The sequence below is a fragment of the Oryctolagus cuniculus genome, chromosome 2 (assembly GCF_964237555.1).
Source record: "Oryctolagus cuniculus chromosome 2, mOryCun1.1, whole genome shotgun sequence".
In the NCBI taxonomy this organism is placed as follows: domain Eukaryota; kingdom Metazoa; phylum Chordata; class Mammalia; order Lagomorpha; family Leporidae; genus Oryctolagus; species Oryctolagus cuniculus.
In genome coordinates, this window is record NC_091433.1 from 10572068 (window position 1) to 10592162 (window position 20095).

The 20095-nt window shown below is 43.2% G+C and overlaps 1 protein-coding gene across 12 annotated transcripts in view; it reads left to right on the forward strand.

The window, feature by feature from the left end:
* Nucleotides 1-20095, forward strand: part of CC2D2A (coiled-coil and C2 domain containing 2A) — a 151019-nt gene that overhangs the window by 88380 nt on the left and 42544 nt on the right. For all 12 annotated transcript variants that reach the window (XR_011386192.1, XR_011386193.1, XR_011386194.1 and 9 more), the window contains 5 exons: nucleotides 9786-9942; nucleotides 11517-11664; nucleotides 13343-13481; nucleotides 15497-15700; nucleotides 18433-18525. Coding sequence is in view for 9 of the 12 variants with exons in the window: in XM_070068049.1 (XP_069924150.1) it covers nucleotides 9786-9942; nucleotides 11517-11664; nucleotides 13343-13481; nucleotides 15497-15700; nucleotides 18433-18525 (741 nt within the window). In the remaining 3 variants the exon portion in view is untranslated. The remainder of the gene's footprint in view (nucleotides 1-9785; nucleotides 9943-11516; nucleotides 11665-13342; nucleotides 13482-15496; nucleotides 15701-18432; nucleotides 18526-20095) is intronic.

The following is a 20095-nucleotide window of genomic DNA, read 5'->3' on the forward strand; positions in this document are numbered from 1 at the left end:
GGAAAACTGACATGTTTGGAAAAGTTAAGTCACTGCCTTGGACCACACAGAGAGCGGCAGAGCCAGGGCATGGACCCAGAACCTGTTTGTTCTCTGAACCACCTCACAATGTTGCAATGACTCTGGTTTGTGCATTCAGCCCACAAGGGCTTACTGACTAAGCGTTGTGGGAACGGGAGGATCAACTAGACAGGATTCCTGACATGACAGTTACACTGAGGTGATGTGACAGGAGGGTTTGAAGATTAGGGTCCAATAGAATGGGAGGAGAGAAAATGAAGACACAAGAGGAGGCTTGGTGGAAAGAGAAGGAGGGACGTGGAATGGGAGGTTGAAAGGGAAGAGTGGTTTACTTTCGGGTGTGACCATTGGAGCACATTTGTCAGCTATGAGCAGAGCAACCGGGGCGTGAAAGATGATGGAAATAAGGGAGGGTAGGAGGGTCCAGAGTACACAGCATTCTGGGAAGGGGGTCCAGACGTGCTGAAGGGATCTCCTTGGAAAGATCTCTTGGTGGGGAGAAGTGAATGAGGGCAGGCCTAGGGAGGGAGTTCTCAACTTTCTGAGTGGGGAGAGGGAGTCTGTGGGCGCAAGAATAGGAAACTTCTAGCTCAGTGCCGAGTGGAGGCTTGGACATTCACCAGGAGACAGCCTCACTGGAGAAGTGACATCAAGGGCAGCCAGGATGACAACTGTCTCTGTGCTGGCTCCAGTTCCACCAAGTGCAAGAGATGAACTGTCTTTCCAGTCCAGAACACATGGCTTAAAACCATGCAATAGGGGTGGGTGTCCTGGAACAGCAGTTAAAGCCACCACTTGGGACACCCACATCCCATATCGGAGTGCCCAATTGGAGTCCCAGCTGCTCTACTTTATTTTTATTTGGCAGGTAGAGTTATAGAGAGACAGAGAGAAAGATCTTCCTTCCATTGCTTCACTCCCCAAATGGCCACTACGGCCGGCGCTGCACCAATCCGAAGCCAGGAGCCAGGTGCTTCTTCCTGGTCTCCCATGCAGGTGCAGGGACCCAAGGACTTGGGCCATCCTCCACTGCCCTCCCAGGCCACAGCAGAGAGCTGGACTGGAAGAGGAGCAACCGGGACTAGAACCCGGCGCCCATATGGGATGCCGGCACCGCAGGCAGAGGATTAAACAAGTGAGCCACGGCGCCGGCCTCCAGCTGCTCTACTTTTGATCCAGCTCCCTGCCAATACTCCTGGGAGATAGGGGGAAACGGCCGAGTACTTGGGTCCCTGCCACCCATGTGAGAGACTGGATGGAGTTCCAGGATTTCTCACTCTCACTCTCTCACTCTGCCTTACAAGTAGATGAAAATAAACATTGAAAAACATGCAAGATAAACTTTATTTCAGGATGAAATTATTTTCTATGTTTTAGCTTAATTTCCTTAAATTTCTTAACTTCATCTCATCTTTACAATTCTAAATCCCATTAGCAGTTAAACTTGCACCAGATTCTTGAGTTACTGGTTACAACATTCCAAATGCAGGAGGAGTAATAATTTTTAAAATGGCCTCAATTTTCAGCGGTTGATCTAATTGCTGTTCTAAATTCACCACTGCTTTGCTTTATACAACAGAAAAATTTTGGAACATCTGAATGTAAAACAAATCCGATTTCCCGAATCATTTCTTCGTTAACATTGTTTGTTCAAATGCACACTCATTTTTCTGAGAGAAGTGCTTCTCAGTGTTAATTTTGCCCCTAGGGGGTATCTGACAATGCCTGGAGATGCTTTTGATGATCAGTAACTGGTGGGTTGAGGTCATGCACGCTGTTGAACAGCCTGCAATGTACAGGGCAACTCGCCCAACCAAGGACTGCTCAGCCCAAAATGACAGGAGTGCTGAGACTGAGAAGGCTGGCTTAGTGAGAAGGCAAAAATTAAACTTAATTATACAGAAAACCATTTCTAATTGCCTATTTAAAGCCCAGACTACCCATTTTTCAATTTTTTTAAAACAGCATTTTATTTTAGCATTAAATAGACTTGCTACTAACATAGGAGAGTAGTATGAAAGTTTTGGGTAAAATTTGGGATTTTTCTTTTTTGGCCTTGTCAAATGGAATCCATTTTTTCTTATGAAATGAAAAGTAGAGAACCATCTTCTGAGAGAGTAGTCCCAGTTCACCATCCCTGGGAGTCCTCGATTTCCTCTTACCTACAGAGTTGGCCCCAAGAGTCCCCGTCATTTCCTCTGGACAATCGACAGGAATGAGGGTGCAGTCTGGGCAAAATGAGCTACCCACTGATGTCCACCAGAGGTGACACTGCCGTGGTCAAGCGTGGTGACCAGCACAGAGCACACACTGTTCCCTTAGTGGTAAGTCTGTAGGACTGCATGCAGAACTATACAGACTTATAGTTAGAAACTTCATACATTTTATAATTACAACTTTGGGAACATGGCCATTCTTTCTGCCACGCCCACCCTCCCGCCCACGCTCCCACCTTTCTTCCTCCTCCCTCTCCTATTCCCACTCTTATTTTTTACTAAGATCTATTTTCAATGAACTTTATACACATATGATTAACTCTTTAAGTAAAGAGTTCAACAAATATTATGAAAAAAAAATGTTCCTCAATAATCAAGGCCTGTTTAAAGTCATTGATTCTCAAAATGTCAATTTCATTTCCACAGATTGCCTTCTAGGTGCTCTATTAGTTGTCACAGATCATGGAGAACATATGATATTTATTTCTTTGGGACTGGCTTGCTTCACTAAGTATGATGCTTTCCAGATTCATCCATTTTTTTTTGCAAATGACCAGATTTCATGTTTGTTTTTTACCACTGTGTAGTATTCCATGGGGTACATATCCAATAATTTCTTTACCCTGTCTTCAGGTGATCTGAACACCGGGGTTGATTGCATGTCTTAGCTATTGCAAATGGAGCTGCAATAAATATAGGAGTACAGATAACTCTTTCATAAGCTGATTTCATTTCAATTCCCAGGAGTGGGATGGCTGGATCATATGGTAGGACTACATTCAGATTTCTGAGGTATCTCCATACTGTCTTCCATAGTGGCTTTACCAGTTTAAATTCCCACCAACATTGGATTAGGATACCTTTTCCTTCATGTCCTTGCTAGCATTTGTTGTTTATTGATCTCTGTATGAGATCTCTGTATGCCATTCTAACTGGGGTGAGGTGAAACCTCATTGTGGTTTTGATTTGCATTTTCCTGATAGCTAGCAATCCCAAGCATTTTTTCTTGTGTCTGTTGGCCATTTGGATTTCCTTTTTTGAAAAATGCATGTTTAACTGGCCCTTTTATTAACTGGGTAGTTTGTTTTGTTGTTTGTTGTTGATTTTCTTGATCTGCTTATATATTCTGGCTATTAATCCTTTATCAGTTGTATAGTTTGCAAATATTTTCTCTCATTCTGTCCGTTGCCTCTTCACCTTGCTAGTTGTTTCTGTTGTAGTACAGAAGCTTCTCAATTGAATGTAATCCCATTTGTTCATTTTGGCTTTGATTGCCTGTGCCTCTGGGATCATTTCCAAGAACTCTTTGCCTAAATCAATGTCTTGCAGGGTTTCCCCAATGTTCTCTATGGTATTGGGTCATACATTTAGGTATTAATGCATTTAGAGTGGATTTTTGTGTAAGGTGCAAGGTAGGGGTCTTGCTTCATACTTCTGCCATGTGGAGATCCAGTATTCCCAGCAGTATTTGTTGAAGAGACTGTCCTTATTCAGGGATTGATTTTAGCTAATTTCTCAAAGATAAGTTGTTTGTAGATGATTGGATTGATTTCTGGCATTTCTGTTATCTTCCATTGGTCTATCCATCTGTTTTTGTACCAGTAGCAGGCTGTTTTGATTATAACTGCCATGTAGTATGTCTTGAAATCTGGTGTTGCGATGCCTCTGGCTTTGATTTTGTTGCATAAGATTGCTTTGGCTATCCAGGGTCTCCTGTGTTTCCATACAAATTTCAGCATCATTTTTTCTTTTTTTTTTTTAGAAAACTTTTATTTAATAAATATAAATTTCATAGGCATGGCTTTTGGAATATAGTGGTTCTTCCCCCCATACCCACCCTCCCACCCCCACCCCCACCCCCACCCCCACCCCACCTCCTACTCCTTCTCCCATCCTATTCTTCATTAAGATTCATTTTTAATTATCTATATATACAGAAGATCAACTTGGTATATACTAAGTAAAGATTTTAACAGTTTGTACCCACACACACACACACACACACACACACACACAAGTATAACGTACTGTTTGAAGAGTAGTTTTACCGTTAATTCTCATAGTACAGCACATTAAGGACAGAGGTCCTACATGGGAAGTAAGTGCCCAGTGATTCCTGTTGTTCATTTAACAATTGACACTCTAATTTATGACGTCAGTAATCACCCGAAGCTCTTGTCGTGATCTGCCAAGGCTATGGAAGCCTCTTGAGTTCACAAACTCCAGCCTTATTTAGACAAGGCCATAATCAAAGTGGAATTTCTCTCTTCCCTTCAGAGAAAGGTACCACCTTCTTTGATGACCCATTCCAGCATTTTTTCTAGATCTGAGAAGAATGTCCTTGGGATTTTGACTGCTATTGCATTGACCCTATAAATTACTTTCAGTAGTATGGACATTTTGATGATATTGACTCATCTAATCCATGAACATGGAAGATTTTTCCATTTTTCTGTAGCTTCTATTTCTTAAATGTTTTGTAATTCTCTTTGTAGATATCTTTGACATCCTTGTTTAAATTTATTCCAAGGTATTTGATTTTTTTTTTTGTCACTATTGTGAATGGGATTGATTAGAAGTTCTTTCTAGCCAGGGCATTGTTTGTATATACACAGGCTGTTGATTTTTGTGTGTTCACTTTATTTCCTGCTATTTTACCAAACTCTTCTATGAGTTCTAATAGTCTCTTAGTAGAGTCTTCAGGATCCTCTAGATATAGAATCAAGTTATTTGAAGGTAGAGATAATTTGACTTCCTCCTTCCTAATTTGTATCCCTTTCATTTCTTTTTCTTACCTAATGGCTCTGGCTAAAACGTCAAGGATTGTATTGAATAGCAGTGGTGAGAGTGTGCATCCTTGTCTGGTTCCAGATCTCACTGGAAATGCTTCCAACTTTTCTCCATTCAATAGGGCACTGGCCATGGGTTTGTCATAAATTTCCTTGATTATGTTGAGGAATATTGCTTCTGTACCCAATTTGTTTGGAGTTTTCATCATGAACAGGTGTTGTATTAATGCTTTTTCTGCATCCATTGAGATAATCATGTGGTTTTTGTTCAGAAGTTTGTTAATGTGATGTATCACATTGATTTATTTGGGAATGTTGAACCATCCCTGCATACCAGGGATCCCTGCATCCCACTTGGTCTGGGTGAATGATCTTTCTGATGTGTTGTTGGATTCGATTGGCTAGTATTTTCTTGAGGATTTTTGTGCCTATGTTCATCAGGGAAATTGGTCTGTAGTTCTCTTTCTCTGCAGTACCTTTTTCAGGTTTAGGATTTACGGTGATGCTGACTTCCTAGAATCTGGGAGGATTCCATCCCTTTCAATTCTTTTGAATAGCTTGAGAATAATAGGAGTTCTTTAAATGTCCGGTAGAATTCAGCAGTGAAGGTATCTAGTCCTGGGCTTTTCTTTGTTGGGAGAGTCTTTATTACTGATTCAATTTCCATGTTGGTTATGGGTCTGTTTAGGTTTTCCATATCTTCATAGCCCAATTTGGTTAGGATATATGTGTCCCAGGAATCTCTCCATTTCTTCTAGGTTTCCGAATTTGTTGGCATACAACAGTTTGTAGTAGTTTCTGATGATTCTTTTTTAATTTCTGTGGTGTCTGTTACATATGTCCAAAATGACACCCATCCCCTATCACCTTGTTACAGGGTACTGGTTGCAGGGTGATCAGGGAGAAAAAAGAGCCCCTTCTTTTTTCTAGAGCAGTAAGCTCCCTCCCTATTCCACCATCTATTTAATGTGGTTCTTCTTTACCTCCTTCCTTGCCTTTGGGAATCCAGAAATGTAGATGAAGTATAGTTTAGTCTTTAATATTTTTACTGGCCTGCTGATTTAATTAAAATAAGGAATGTACCATGAAATTTCTATAAATGCTCCGTGATTTATTCACTAAAAATAAGCAAGGCATCCTGAAAAGATAGATTTTATGTTTAAATTTAATTTAAATGAAATTATTATGCCATCAAGTTTACTAAAATCAATTCAATGGGATGTCATATTTGGGAAACATAATCATCTTTATGAAAGAGCTTCGTGCACTGGAAAGCATGTGCTTATTGACAACTGTATGCCTAACAGAAGAACATTTATTGAACTTGTAATGAAGGTACGAGGCTTTTTATCCATCTCAGCTAAGCTTAACCTTTGTCTTCCCCTTGAACCTTAGGTAATGTCGTTATTTTACAATGAGAGCAAAGCTTTGGAGTCCTGCTAAAGGTCACACAGCTAGTAAGTGGCAAAGCCAGGATTTAGATCTGGAGCTACTGGCCCACAAAGCTGCCCTTTCCTGGCCACCACACTGCCCCCTGCAGGTGTGGAAGGAGGTGAGGAGTAAAATCAAGAGTGAGAAATTGTGAGCCGTAGCATACCCACATCCAAGAGTTGAACAGAGAAGAGAACAAGTCCATCTCAGTTTTCATCCATGTGCCCTCCTACCTACGTTGATTCACAGATATCCTGGGCATTCAAGGGGAAATCAAATAAAATTCTGACCCTCAGGAATCTCATTGTCTAGGGAGAGAAACTGACATGGAGTGGACAAGTGCTTCTATAGGGTAGTACAGGATGTGGTGGCACCGTAAGTTGGTGTTGGTGGGTGCCCTGGTAGGTTCAGGCTGCACCATAGACTGGGTAGCTTTACAGATCATTGAAACCTATTTCTCACCATTCAGGAGGCTGGAAGTCTGAGGCCCGCTTGCCAGCATGGCCGGGTGAGGGTGAGGGCACCTTCTGGGTTTCTGGTTACTGTCTGTTCTGTTGTGTCCTCACATGGTGGTGAGAGAGCCAGAGAGCTCCACCCTCATAACCTAATAAACTCCCAAAGACCCCTTGCCCTGCTACAGTCACATTGGGGGTTAGGATTTCAACATATGAATTTTGAGGGGCACAGATATTCAGTCCATTGACAACATCCTTGGGAATACTGAGCAACGCAAAGTCTCACACAGGATGAGGTCAGTGGTTTTGTTTTGTTTTACCACCATTGCATGCGAATAAGGTGATGCATTAACCTTTTATTATAGCCATTGCGTTTACTGAGATTCCATTTCTTCTGGTTCTTTCATTCAGGTTTTAAATTCTGTTTTGATCGCTCACTATTTCTTACCAATTTGTCTATGCTAATTATATCTTATGGATCTTGGTTATGACTTTAAAGAACTCTTCTCTAATCACCTTTCTGATTTTATCTGGCCTATGAAAAAGCTATTGCAAAAAAAGAAATGAGTTTGAAGTAAAAATAATTGTTCTAATCCTAGATTTTTTTACTTAACTGCCTGATGATCATGAGCAGTTTCTCCCCGTGTAGAGCCTCAAATCCATCATCTGGAACTGCTGGGACAGTTATCTTACTTAATTGTCACCATAAATCATCCTTCACAGGACCATCGGAGAGATTATACAAGATAGTACACCCACAGCCCCGAGTGAGCTTCATAGGAAAGGCGTCTCTGTGAAGCAAAATTCTGGAAAATGTTAAACATGTAAGAAAAACGAAAGGAAATACTTCTCAGGCTGGAGCTTCGTGCTGTTGGGTCCATAATTTAACAGAACAAATCAAATTCTTCTGTTCAGTAACTTATAACCTACTCCATATTCTTCAAACTGTGTGTGTTTATAGACCTATTGAGCGATCTCAGTTCTTGTCTCACATTGAAGGAGAATTTCCATATGGACAGGGACAGTGAGCAAAGCAAGGTACATTGAAAGTGAGACACTTCCTGCCACAGCAGTCAGGAGGTGGACTCCAAGGGAGGAGTTGCCTACAGAATCTACAAGTACTCTCTTAACTCAAAGTGACTCTCTCCTATTGGCTCCTTTCTGAAAAGTGAGTGCAGATTTAACCAATTAGGAGGAAAGAGTAACAACCAATCAGGAGGCAGAGATTAGTAACTATGTCTAGCCTGCTTTCACTTACACCTCCAGCCATCCCGAGTGAGCCCCCAAATATGTGTGGGAGTTCTGGAGTTGGTGGCACAGGAGCAGTGGCGGGAGGAGTCACTCGGGTCTGCGTCCCCCTGAGAGATGTGGCAGATTCTGTTGGATCCTTGAAGCAGCACAGCTCTCATGTTACAGCTCTTTGCGCTAAAACTCTGTGTTACAGCTCTCTCCTCTCCGCTGGGTCTACTGAGTGCCACTGTCTCTGGGTCCTAGCCTCTCCCCTCTGCTGGCTCCATCAACATGGGCTGTCGTGGGTTGCTGCCTCTCTGCTGGCTTGATTGAGGTTGAGCTTCAGCAGTCAGGAGTACCTGTCCAAAGGACTGGCTACCCCTAAGTGCTTGGCTGAGACTTTGATGGATTTCTAAAAAGGACATTCTCCAGGATTGGTCAATATGTGTGCTAATGAGGCTTACATGAACCAATCGGGGAACTGACATTGGAATTGCCTGTCTTGCATAGAATTTGCGGAGTTCTCGATCAGGTCTGTTCAGCAGATCCAACACTATCTGTCTCCTGTCTCCCCCTCCCTTAGGGCTCCTGGAGAGTTAACATTATGGGTTTTTCTTTCCTGTGTTTTTCTTTCCTTTCTGTGAGCCCCTAGAGTCCCTATCATTAGCAGCTGATATTATGTCTGGATTCAAGACATTAGAGAGGAAGGAAAGTATTGAGAATAGAGGTGAATGGGATTGGCCATGGATTCATGATAGTTTAGTCTAGGTGGTGAGTCCGTGCATATCATAATTCCTGAATTATGTATGTTTGAAGTTTTCTTCAAATACTTTAATATAAATTTAATACTTTAATATAAATACCTTAATATAAATCAAAAATTACCTCTTTCTTTTTTAGTAGAGTTGAATTACTGGTAAAGTTTATTGGTAGATCTTTTTACTAGTAAAGATTGTACGTTCTCCTTAATCCTTGGTTGCCCTGGGAGTGGGCTCTTCACCTCATGGTGATGGCATTATGATGAGACATCAGGGGACTTGATCTCAGCTACGGGTGTTCTAACTGGCTCCATCTTGGAAGAAGTCCTGAGAAGGAACCAACTGGGGAAGGTGTCAACAGCTAACAAATAAAGTGAAGTCTTCAAGGGAAGAATTTGAGAGAATTATTACATAGTAGGTCCAAACATGACACTCAGGAATGCTTCTGGGTAGGGGGCTTCTACTGACGTTGAGGTTGGTGCAGATGATACACTGTCTAATGTGATGTCCATGCTGTCTCACCCATTCCACTTGACAACATAGCTGTCTGGACACAACCTCAACCAGGAAAAGCAGAAAGCCCATTCCCTTAGTAACTTGCATGTTGATCTGGAACAAAAACAACCATACTAGCCTCCTACTTTAATGAATTCCCCTACCCCAAAAGTTTAGGCCAGGTGAGAAGACAAGGTGTCAATAACTTGACCACAAACAGAATGTAAGCTGATCTCCATGGTGACCATAGTAGCACAACTCACTTTTTCACTCTGAGATGGCTCTCTGAGCTGGCACAGTGGCCTCCACACACTGACAGTGGGGACTGACTACCTGAAAGTAAGCACATTCTGTGGAGTTTTATTGGCCATTTCTCTTCCTGGTTTTCAGGTCTATGAAACCGTTGGACACAGTAGTGCCACCTTGCTAGCTGAAGTGTTTCTGCCCATTCCTGAGACTACTGTGGTTACTGGAAGGGCTCCTATTGAAGAAGTGGAGTTTAGCAGTAACCAGCATGTGACACTGGACCACGAGGGAGTTGGAAGTGGTATGGAAAGACTTATTCTCAATGATTCACAGTACACTGTCAGATTTGAATCTACCTTTTTATTTTGCTTCTTAGATTAGCAGCTTATTATAAAATTTCCATCAGGAACTCAAAATAATGATTTTTTGACATTGTAAGATTTACAAATACATCTATCTATGTACCCATAAAGTAGTTTGGCAGTTTGGAATCTTTCCAAAGAACATTATTTGATATGAGGACAAAGTCATATTAATAAAAAAATACATCAGTAATATTTCTATGGTTGCAAAGGTTATGGTGGCCGGTGCCGCGGCTCAATAGGCTAATCCTCTGCCTGCGGTGCCGGCACCCCAGGTTCTAGTCCCGGTTGGGGTGCCAGATTCTGTCCCAGTTACTCCTCTTCCTGTCCAGCTCTCTGCTATGGCCCGGGAGGGCAGTGGAGGATGGCCCAAGTCCTTGGGCCCTGCACCCGCATGGGAGACCAGGAGGAAGCACCTGGATCCTGGCTTCGAATCAGCGCAGTGCACTGGCTGCATCGCGCCAGCCACAGCAGCCATTGTGGGGTGAACCAATGGAAAAAGGAAGACCTTTCTCTCTCTCTCTCTCTCTCACTGTCTAACTCTGCCTGTCAAAAAAAGGTTATGGTAACTTAAATAATTGTAATAGGGAAATCATTTATCAGTATTATCACATCTCTTTCTCCAATTCTAATAAGATATGTGATAGACTTTCACTTTATCCTCTGTCTCTTAACTTTTCTTTAATACATGAGGGTGCTTCAAAAACTTTGTATAGGGATGGGCGTTGTAACACAGAGAGCTAGGTCGCCACTTGCAATGCTGGCATCCCATATGGGAGTGAAAGTTCAAGACTTGTCTGCTCTACTTCCCCTCCAGATCCCTGCTAATGTGCCTGGGAAAGTAGCGGAAGATGGCACTCATGAGAGACACGGACAGAGTTCCTGGCTTTGTCCTTACCCAGTCCTAGCAATTGAGGCCATTTGGGGAGTGAACCAGAGGATGGAAGATCATGTCTCCTGCCTCTCCCTCCATTTGTCACTCTGCCTTTCAAATAAAGAAAATAAATCTTTAAAAAAAAAAAAACTTTGCATGAAAATTGTATTAAAAAATAGCATTCATTTTAATTCTTAAAAAAATTTGAAGTCTATATATAGTTTTTATCATGATATGCATTTCCGTGAACTTTTTGAAGAATCCTCATATTTAATATTTTTCTTTCTCTGATACGTTCTATGTAATTTCTTTACATTTATCTTCCATGTCATGAATTCACTATTTCTCTATGTGTAATCAACAAAATTCATTGTCTTCTACTTAGTTACTGTGTTTTTTGACTCTAGAAATTCTATTTAGTTCTTTTTCAATGTGTTTAATCATTTCTGATAGCTGTTTGTCTTTACTTCAGACTCTGAATCATTTATTCATTCATTCATTATTTTGTTTAAACACTGGCTTGAATTATTTGTTCCACCCCTACCATCCCCTGCACTCCAAGTTCCTTCTGTCTTGTTAACATGACAGGCTCACTGCCTCTGTCTAAACAACATCCTGTCGAATCTGGTGTTTCCCTAGGAGTGCCATTCTCCTTTGAAGCTGATGGCAGTAATCAACTCATTCTAATGACCTCAGGGAAAGTGTCCCACAGTGTGGCCTGGGCCATTGGAGAAAATGGGATTCCTTTAATTCCTCCCTTGTCTCAGCAGAACATTGGATTCCGGAGGTAATACATGGTTTAGCATAAATTCATGAGCAGTGTCAATGTTATCATTGAAGATACCCCTGGGGGAGTGAGGAAGCTAGCAGCATCACATTCCTTGCTTTTATTGTCAGGTGCCTGTGTTTTCAAGAGGTTGTTGTTGTTTGTAAGGTAAAAATTAAAATATGAAAAGCCTAACAAATATCATGTCTATCAGTCAGACACAGTGAGGAGCACTTGATATCATCTTCATAATGACACTCTGATATATATTTTCTCTCTCTGATACTCGAGGGAGGCACACAGCACATCCTTGCATACATCTGGCCTTCGGAAAGGTCTGCTGTTAGTGATGATTGGACTAGAACTTTCTGGTTACGTGGAATCTCTACTCTCCAATCATCATCCTATTGCTGAGTGTTCAGTCTCTCCTCCAAGCAAAGAGAGGGCCTCTGGCCTAGCCAGTGCTCCCTAGTGGTCCCTCTCCATGATGATGCTTATCCAGGCTGTCTGGCTCCTAGGACCCATGACGTAGAACTTCTATTGTATCTCCAAGACATGTCTGAGGTGATCACCATTCTAGGCCATGGTTGCCTCATCTTTTAAATAAAAGGATTTTTCCTAATCATCAAGAAAACACTTTACAAGTCACAGGCTGTCATTTTCAACCTGTGGGAAACAGATGAAGCTTGTTTTATTCCCTCAGTGCGCTCTCCATCCATAAACCCACTACCCACATCCATTTGATGAAATCATGAGGAAGGGCAGCTATTTGGCACAACAGCTTAAGTCCCTGCTTAGGATGCCAGTATCCCATATCAGAGGGTCGGATTGAGTTCTGGCAACCACTTCTGATTCAGCTTCCTGCTAATGTGCCTGGGAGGCAACAGAATAGGACTCAAGTTCTTGCTTGAATACCCATGTAGGAGACCCAGATGGAGTTCCCGGCTTCAGCCTGGCCCACCCCTGGCTGTTGAAGGCATTTAGGGAGTGGACCAATGGATGGAAGATGTGCGTGTCTGCCTGTGTGTGTCTCTGTCTCTCTCTCTCTTTAAATTAAAACAACACAACAGCCACAAGGAGCTGTGGCTCTGCCCTTTCTAGGTCAGGAGTCACTTCTGATGGAGGCTTGGTTGTGCCGTGGAGTGTGAGCATTTTGCACTGATTTCACTTGAGTTTAACGCTAGACACACTTCCTGGGGATTACAGCTTCCAGGGTCCCAGGAGAGGAGGTAGCGCACAGTGTGCATCAGGGGAGATGAGGATGACTAAAGCACCCGCTTGACTTGGCCACGCTCACCCCCTCGGCTGCCTTTGAATCCCCTTTGCCAAAGCCAATGCTGGAGATCGATGTGTAAGCGATGCTTTTTGCTCCTGGTTTGTCCTCAGCCCAAGTGGGTTCCAGTGGCCTGGGATGTAAGGCTTTAGGCCTTCTCACCAGCCTTCATTGCTGTGGTCCAGGGACTGAGAGGGCATAAGGCACTGTCAGGCCCTGGGCAGAGAATGAGGTGCATCTGTGTCTCTTCAGTTCCCATTTCTTTTCTTGTTCCTATGGCGTGGTTAACAGTAATCAGCAAGTAAAGGAAAGCAGTGAAAGTCCTCCCTTTATAAGATTTTCTCTTAGGGAAGGAAAAAGCTTGTGTTTCTGATGCAAGTGCTCTGTGTTAGTCAGTCTCCTGCAATCAACTTGCTTTTCTTCCAGTGCTTTGAAGAGAGCAGACGCCATCTCGTCAATTGGCACGTCGGGACTGGCAGACATGAAGAAGTTGGCCAAGTGGGCAACAGAGTCCAAGCTCGACCCAAATGACCCTAACAATGCCCCTCTGATGCAGCTCATCTCGGTAATGTGCCAGTTACAATGTGGTGAGATAGTCCAGCTGATGGCCAGCCATTTCCTTTTACACTGTGTTGGTCTATGCAGTTGGCTTAAGAGCGTGAAGTGCTGGGTTGAGCAGCAGGACTAAATTGCAGCTCAGCTGCTTCCCTGTGCCGCCCTCGTGGGTAGGCAGGAGCTACTCCATGGAAACACCAAGCTGGACACACAATCCATGGGCAGGAGGTATCGGCTGTTGCTGTTGTGACCCTTTACCAGCAACCTCTGAAAAGCGCCTCAAGACTTTCTGCATTCTGTAGAGAAGAAATTGGTATCCGAAACTCAGTCACTTACTCAAGCTCACCGAGGTAGTAAGTCAGTCCACCTTGAAAGCACCTGGTCTTTCCATCACCCCTTAAAGTGCTAAGTACGAACTAGATAAATTGCTTTTATTCACCATAACAGTCATTTCTTTCTTCAGTGAATTTACAAAGAAAATGGAACATGGGTTGATAAATTCTTTCTTCATATCAAATACAGTTGGTTTTACTGCCAGGGCTTTGCACAGAAGCAGAATGAACGAGTAGGTTCTCTGGAGGGTGGCCACAGCATCACATTCTCGTGTCCTAGACATGGTTATTACCACGAGTTCATCACTAGGATAATTGTAACCAGGTGGAGAATTCTCATCACGCGTCTCATCCTCTCAAACAAGCTTTGATTTACTCTGACATTTGCCGTTACAAACCCTCCTTCCAACCTGTGCTTCTTCATGTGGATAATAGAAATATTAGAAAGAGCAGCCGTATTACCTCCAGCGCAGTCCGTTCTGTGTAGTTTTGAAGTCCTCTTGCTCTTGCTGTCTTCAAATCAGCAGTGACACGGATGCACACGTGAACATCACATGCATCATTTTCTTTTTAACTTTTCATCTTTCCCTAGAAGAACAAAACACAGGAATTCCCCTCCAGGCTGGGATCTTGCTAAAAATTGGAATTTTCCATAAGGTAAAAGCAGGCTCACTATGCCAGTCAAATCTCTACTCACTGGCTTCTGCCTGCCCAGGAGCAGATCACAGTCGCGAAGCAGCATGTGCTAGCCCACACTGGCTCATCTCTGTGTGTCCTCAAGCTGTGCTGCCTGTGCCAGTACACAGTGGCCCTGGAAGTTGGCTCTCCTGGATCCCTCTCTGGCTTACTTTTCCCCCATGAGCATGGCTGTGAGGGGCTATTCAGAGAACGCAGGGCTGAGGAGCCGAGTGGAGCTAGCAGACCGACTCTGGCACCTTGATTTACATACATGCATAAACACATCCAGAAGTCATGTCTAGGAGCAGGCACTGTGGCGCAGCTGGGTAAGCCACCACTCGGGATCCCTGCATCCTATGTCTGAGTGCTTGGGAGCTGGCCCTGGTTTCTCTGCTTTCAATCCAGCTTCCTGGGACTGCAGTGGATAATGGCCCAAGTATTTGGTTTCCTGCCACCCACATGTGAGTCCCAAATGGAGTTCCAGTTTCCTGGCTTCAAAGTGGCCCAGCTCTGTCTGTCATAGTCACCTGGGGAGTGAACCCTCCAGTAAAAGATATCCCTATATCTCTTTGTCTTTTATTCTGTCTGTTGTTCACCTTTCAATTAGTAGATAAATCTTTAAAACAAAAAAATCGTGTATATACTGGCCTTTATATACACTGTGTATATGAGTGATCTCATTTCTAGTAGGCACCAGCCAGTAACACTGGGGTCTGATATAAATCTCTCCCTTCAGTGTATATGTTTGCCTAGAAACATTATTAGGGGAGTATGCCCACCAAAAGTGAAACGTGCAGCTTTTATTATTTTGGGTGGGAAAAATTATTTGTGATACTTTTTATAGCTGCCAAATGTATGTAACAGTATCTGCTTCATCATTACAGTGTATTTTAATGTAGGTTGTGTTTCAAGTCTCTCACTCTAAAACTGACAAATGTTCCCCAAAGCTTGGTACCAGCTGTGTTTGGATGAAGCCTGCCTGCGGTATGAAGTCTGGTTGTTCTGTTTGTCACAGGTTGCCACCAGTGGTGAGTCTTACGTCCCTGATTTCTTTCGACTGGAACAGCTACAACAGGAATTTAACTTTGTGTCCGACGAGGAGTTAAACAGATCCAAACGATTCAGGCTTCTTCAGCTGAGAAACCAGGAGGTGCCAGAATTCCGAAATTACAAGCAAATCCCAGTGTATGACCGAGAAATTATGGAAAAGGTATTCCAGGTAAGAAGCCACTTGAGAGGTGTTAATGCAATAGTGGAAAATCTGCTTTGCCACGTGGAATACTATTACATAGATATTCTGTGTTGGAAGTGGTGGTGTCCTGCTCTCAGTAGCAGGGTTGGTTTCCTTTAACAACGTTTTTTAAACTTTCAAAAAAGATTGATTTATTTTGGATATTGGAGTTACAGAGTAAAAGAGAAAGAAACAGAGACATCTTTGTTTCATCTGTTTCTTCCATCTGCTGGTTCACTTCCAGATAGTGGCAACAGCCAAGGCTGGACCAGACTGAAGCCAGGAGCTTCTTCTGGGTGTCCCATGTGGATGATAGAGCCCCAAACACCTGGGCCATCTTCTGCTGCTTTTCCCAGGCCATTACCAGGGAACTGGATTGGAAGTGGAGCAGCCAGGACATAAATTGGCACCCATATTGGAGGTGGCATCTCAGGCAGCAGCTTTATCACTATGCCCCAATAGCATTTTTATATATAACTTTTCTATAATTTGTCTTGTATTCAACATGTGAATAATATCTTCAGGGGCAGTCACTGAATCATAGGTGCAGTGATCAAGTTGCCAAATGAGATGTCTGTATCATGTCAGAGTTCCTGGGTTTGACTCCTAGCTCTGCTTCTAATCCAGCTCCCTGCTAACGTGCACCTTGGGAGGCAGTCAATGATGACTCAAGTGGTTGTCTCTCTGTCACCTATGTGGAAGAAGATCTGGAATGAGTTCCAGGCTCTTGACTTACCCCTGGCCCAGCTTCAGCTATTGCAGGCAGATAGGATACTTTCCCTCTCCCTCTCCCTCTTCCTCCCTCCTTCCTTCTCTCTATCGCTCCCTCTTTCTCTGTCTCTCTGTCTCTCTCCATTTTAACTTCATCTATTTCAAATAATTTTTTAAAAATGCTTTGCCTCAGTATAATGACATATAAACTAACTAGGATTTTTGAAACAGTTGGTTAAATTGCCTATAATTAAAATTGTAGGATTGAAAACTACCTTAAGGGTATGGTAATTATTCCTGCCTTGGTTAAGAATCCAATTTCATTTTAAAGCAGTAAGTACAATCAGCTCTCTACATCTATGAGTTTCACTCCAACTGTAGATGAAAAACATTCTGGGAAAAAAATTGTATCTGCACTGCACATGCACATGATTTTAGTCATTATTCCCCAAGCAATACAATGTAAGGAATATTCATATCATATGTCAGATCACTATAAGTATCTAGAAGTTAGGTATTGTGAATAATAGGTGTTATAAGTAATCTAGAAAAAGCATAAATCTACAGCAGGGTATGTGTAGGCTCTGTGCAAACACTACATCGTTTTGTAGAGGGACATTGAGCACCCGCAGATTTTGACACATAGAGGGATCCTGGATCTGAATGGATGCATTACCTCAGCACCACATACAACACGCAGTGGCAAAGCACTACAGGAACAACTAGACGGGTAGAGTATGTACAGCCTTGGGAACAGCAGGGCACCCATCCTAGGCAGGAACAGCCAGCTCACAGGAGGACAAATCACAGCAGGCATGGGTAGGCATGTGTATGAAGAAGCCTTTCGGGAATTATGGGCATCAGGCTGTATAGATGGAGCTGCTGGATGTGTTGGTCTTCCATGAAGGAAATGAAAATTAATAGAAATTAATGCCATTATGGTTTTTTCTGCAGAAATATTCTTGGAGAACATTTTCAGCTGCTTTGATCTTCCTTGTATTCATTTGTACTTGTGCTCCTAAGGAAAACAAACCCAATTTTTAACCATCTTAGACACCCATGGGAGGTTGGGTGATGAAATCCAAAAGTAGGGTTAAATGTCTAAAGCTGTGTAGATGCAGGAATGCACCTGTCCCTCAGGGTCCCCCTATCCCTGCCTCCCCCCGATACACACACACTCAGGACCTGCCTGCTGCCAGGCACTTGTCCATCCTGTCTGGCTTCTTCGAGGTGGTGGTTTCATTGTCCCCCTCTGCAGAAAGGTTCCCTCACTTGACCACGTGGTCACCAATGTCACCCATGCTTACATCCAGTGGTTTCATTCTGCAGAGAAATGTATCCTCTTGTCTCAAGTTCAGAAATCTAGGGTACAGTTCAGACTCCCTGGGCCTGGATAAGGTACAACTACTGGGCAGGAAGAGAGGCAGGGAGAGTGTGACAGTTCCCAGGGGCATTCACATGGTTTTACTGATAGAAAACGGACAGGCCTGAGCAAAGCCAAAACTACCTGTTACCCTCCTCCAGGGAGATGACCCAAGTCAGCTGCAGCCAGATGTCATGTGATAATGGTAAATGGTTTAACTGAGGCTTTTCATTGTTTTTTGTAATTCCTTTGCTTAAAATAGAACAGGCAAAAAAAAAAAAAAAAAAAAAAATAGAACAGGCAACACAAAGTGGGGCTTTGGCTGATTTGCTTGATAAGCGTGGCACCTTGAATTATAATGGCTTTCTCTTAAATGTCCAAGGCCTCTCTTTCTTCCTGGATGAACTCTCTAACTTGTAACTCTCTTCTGCTAATTCTGTTCACTGACCAGGCAGTTCAACCAGCTGACTCAGAATTCCAGTTATTGCATCAATGATCCGTTCTGAGCCAGGAGTTAGGAGGAAAGTGCAAGAAACATGTACAACCCTAATTTATTACTTCAGTCACATACGATAAACAATTCTCTAATTCTAGGAAATGCATCAGAGAGTACTTTAAAATCAAAAATTATTCTTTTTAATTTTAGGACTATGAGAAGCGGTTACGAGACAGAAACGTAATAGAAACCAAGGACCACATAGACACTCATAGGGCCACAGTAGCCAAGTACCTCCAGCAGGTAAGAAAGGCTTTTTCAAACAAGCTCTACAGGGGGAAACAGGCTAGCATCCTACAATGGGAAGTCCTCCACTCCTGTACAAATCTGTGTGATGTCATGCAAGCCACTAAACTTCTCATTTTCTCATGAGTACAGACATGTAGTTGACTGACAGCTGTCTTCACCGTCTAATGATATGAAACCACTAGGTTGTGTCCCAGTTCATTATTGGTGTTTATGATAATAGGGAGGTGTTTAAGAGAGACTCAACTTCTAAGTTGTATTTTTCTGACATCTGAATGTTGCATTGCATAACAATGATCCTCTTTGTAATCGGGGGAAACAGTTTATAAGCTACATGAAAACTGTATTATGCACTAAAATTAAAGTTGAGACACCCTTTCATTGGCTCTTTTCTTTCCTGATTTTCTTTTTCTTCCCTCCCTCTTTCCCTCCTTCTTTCCATAAACTTAAAAGAAATGCTACAGTGACTACACTGCATTTGTCCTACCAGCTAAGCTACCCTGTAGGTTATATTAAAAAAAAAAAAAAAAGAAGAAGAAGAATTGTGCTGAGAGGTCCTCTATTTAAATTAGGAAGCAGTTAATTCTGGAGTACGGAGGGAGAGCCCAAGGTTGTGGTATAGCAACAGGACGAGTTATGCAGGGCAAAATAGATAGTTAAAAGGAGAAAGGATACAAACTGCAGATAGAGCCGTGGGAAATTCGTACAGGGAAGCCCAAGAGTTCGAGACTGGGCAGGTCCATGCTGAAGGAGCAAAGAAGAAAGGGAAGTGGCAGAGGTGCGGCAGAGGCGCAGTGGAGACGCAGATTGGGGAGGCTGGAGCCACCCCCTAGCGGACGAGGTTAGAGAGGAAATCGCGGGTCCACAGAGCTGCAGATAGTGGGAGGGGGAGCTTGGTGAACTGCATGTGAAGTTCCATGCGGGAAGAAAGAGAAGGTATAGGGGAACAAACGACAGGTCGGGCATGCCCCTGTCCATCTACATCTCCCCACTCCCTCAACCAGAATTGCAGCCGGCTGGGAAAAGCCATATTGAGTGTTTACATTTTCGAACGTAAGCAAGGGGCTACCACATTTGCCTCAGGTACACACGCCCATCAGTTGCGGGGGCCTCCTCACCACATCCTCTACCCAGGAATGAGGACCCCGACATTTCAGAGTAATTCCTTCCCAACCACGCAGGCTGTACAGCAAGGAGAAGTCCTGCATATCGAAAACTCGAACTTGTTTCATGCATCACTGAGAAGCGAGCTGGGCCCCCCCAGTAGGCGGGGCTTAGTGCACCAGAGCTCGAACCCCCCCCATCACCATGGAGAAGTGGGTTGGACTCCAGGAGGCGGAGCTGGGTGCTTCCACTTACGAGGCACAGACACATAACAGAGGGAAATCTCACCCCAAGCACAAAGAAACAAAGAGAAAAGCAACCAGAAAAAAAATACACAAATGCTGAAAAACAAAGGAAAAACCCTAAGTAAGAATAAGGAAGACACTATGAGCCCCCCAAAGGAACACTGTAACTATTCAATAGTAGAAGGTGAAGAAGATGAGATCGAGGATATACCAGAAAC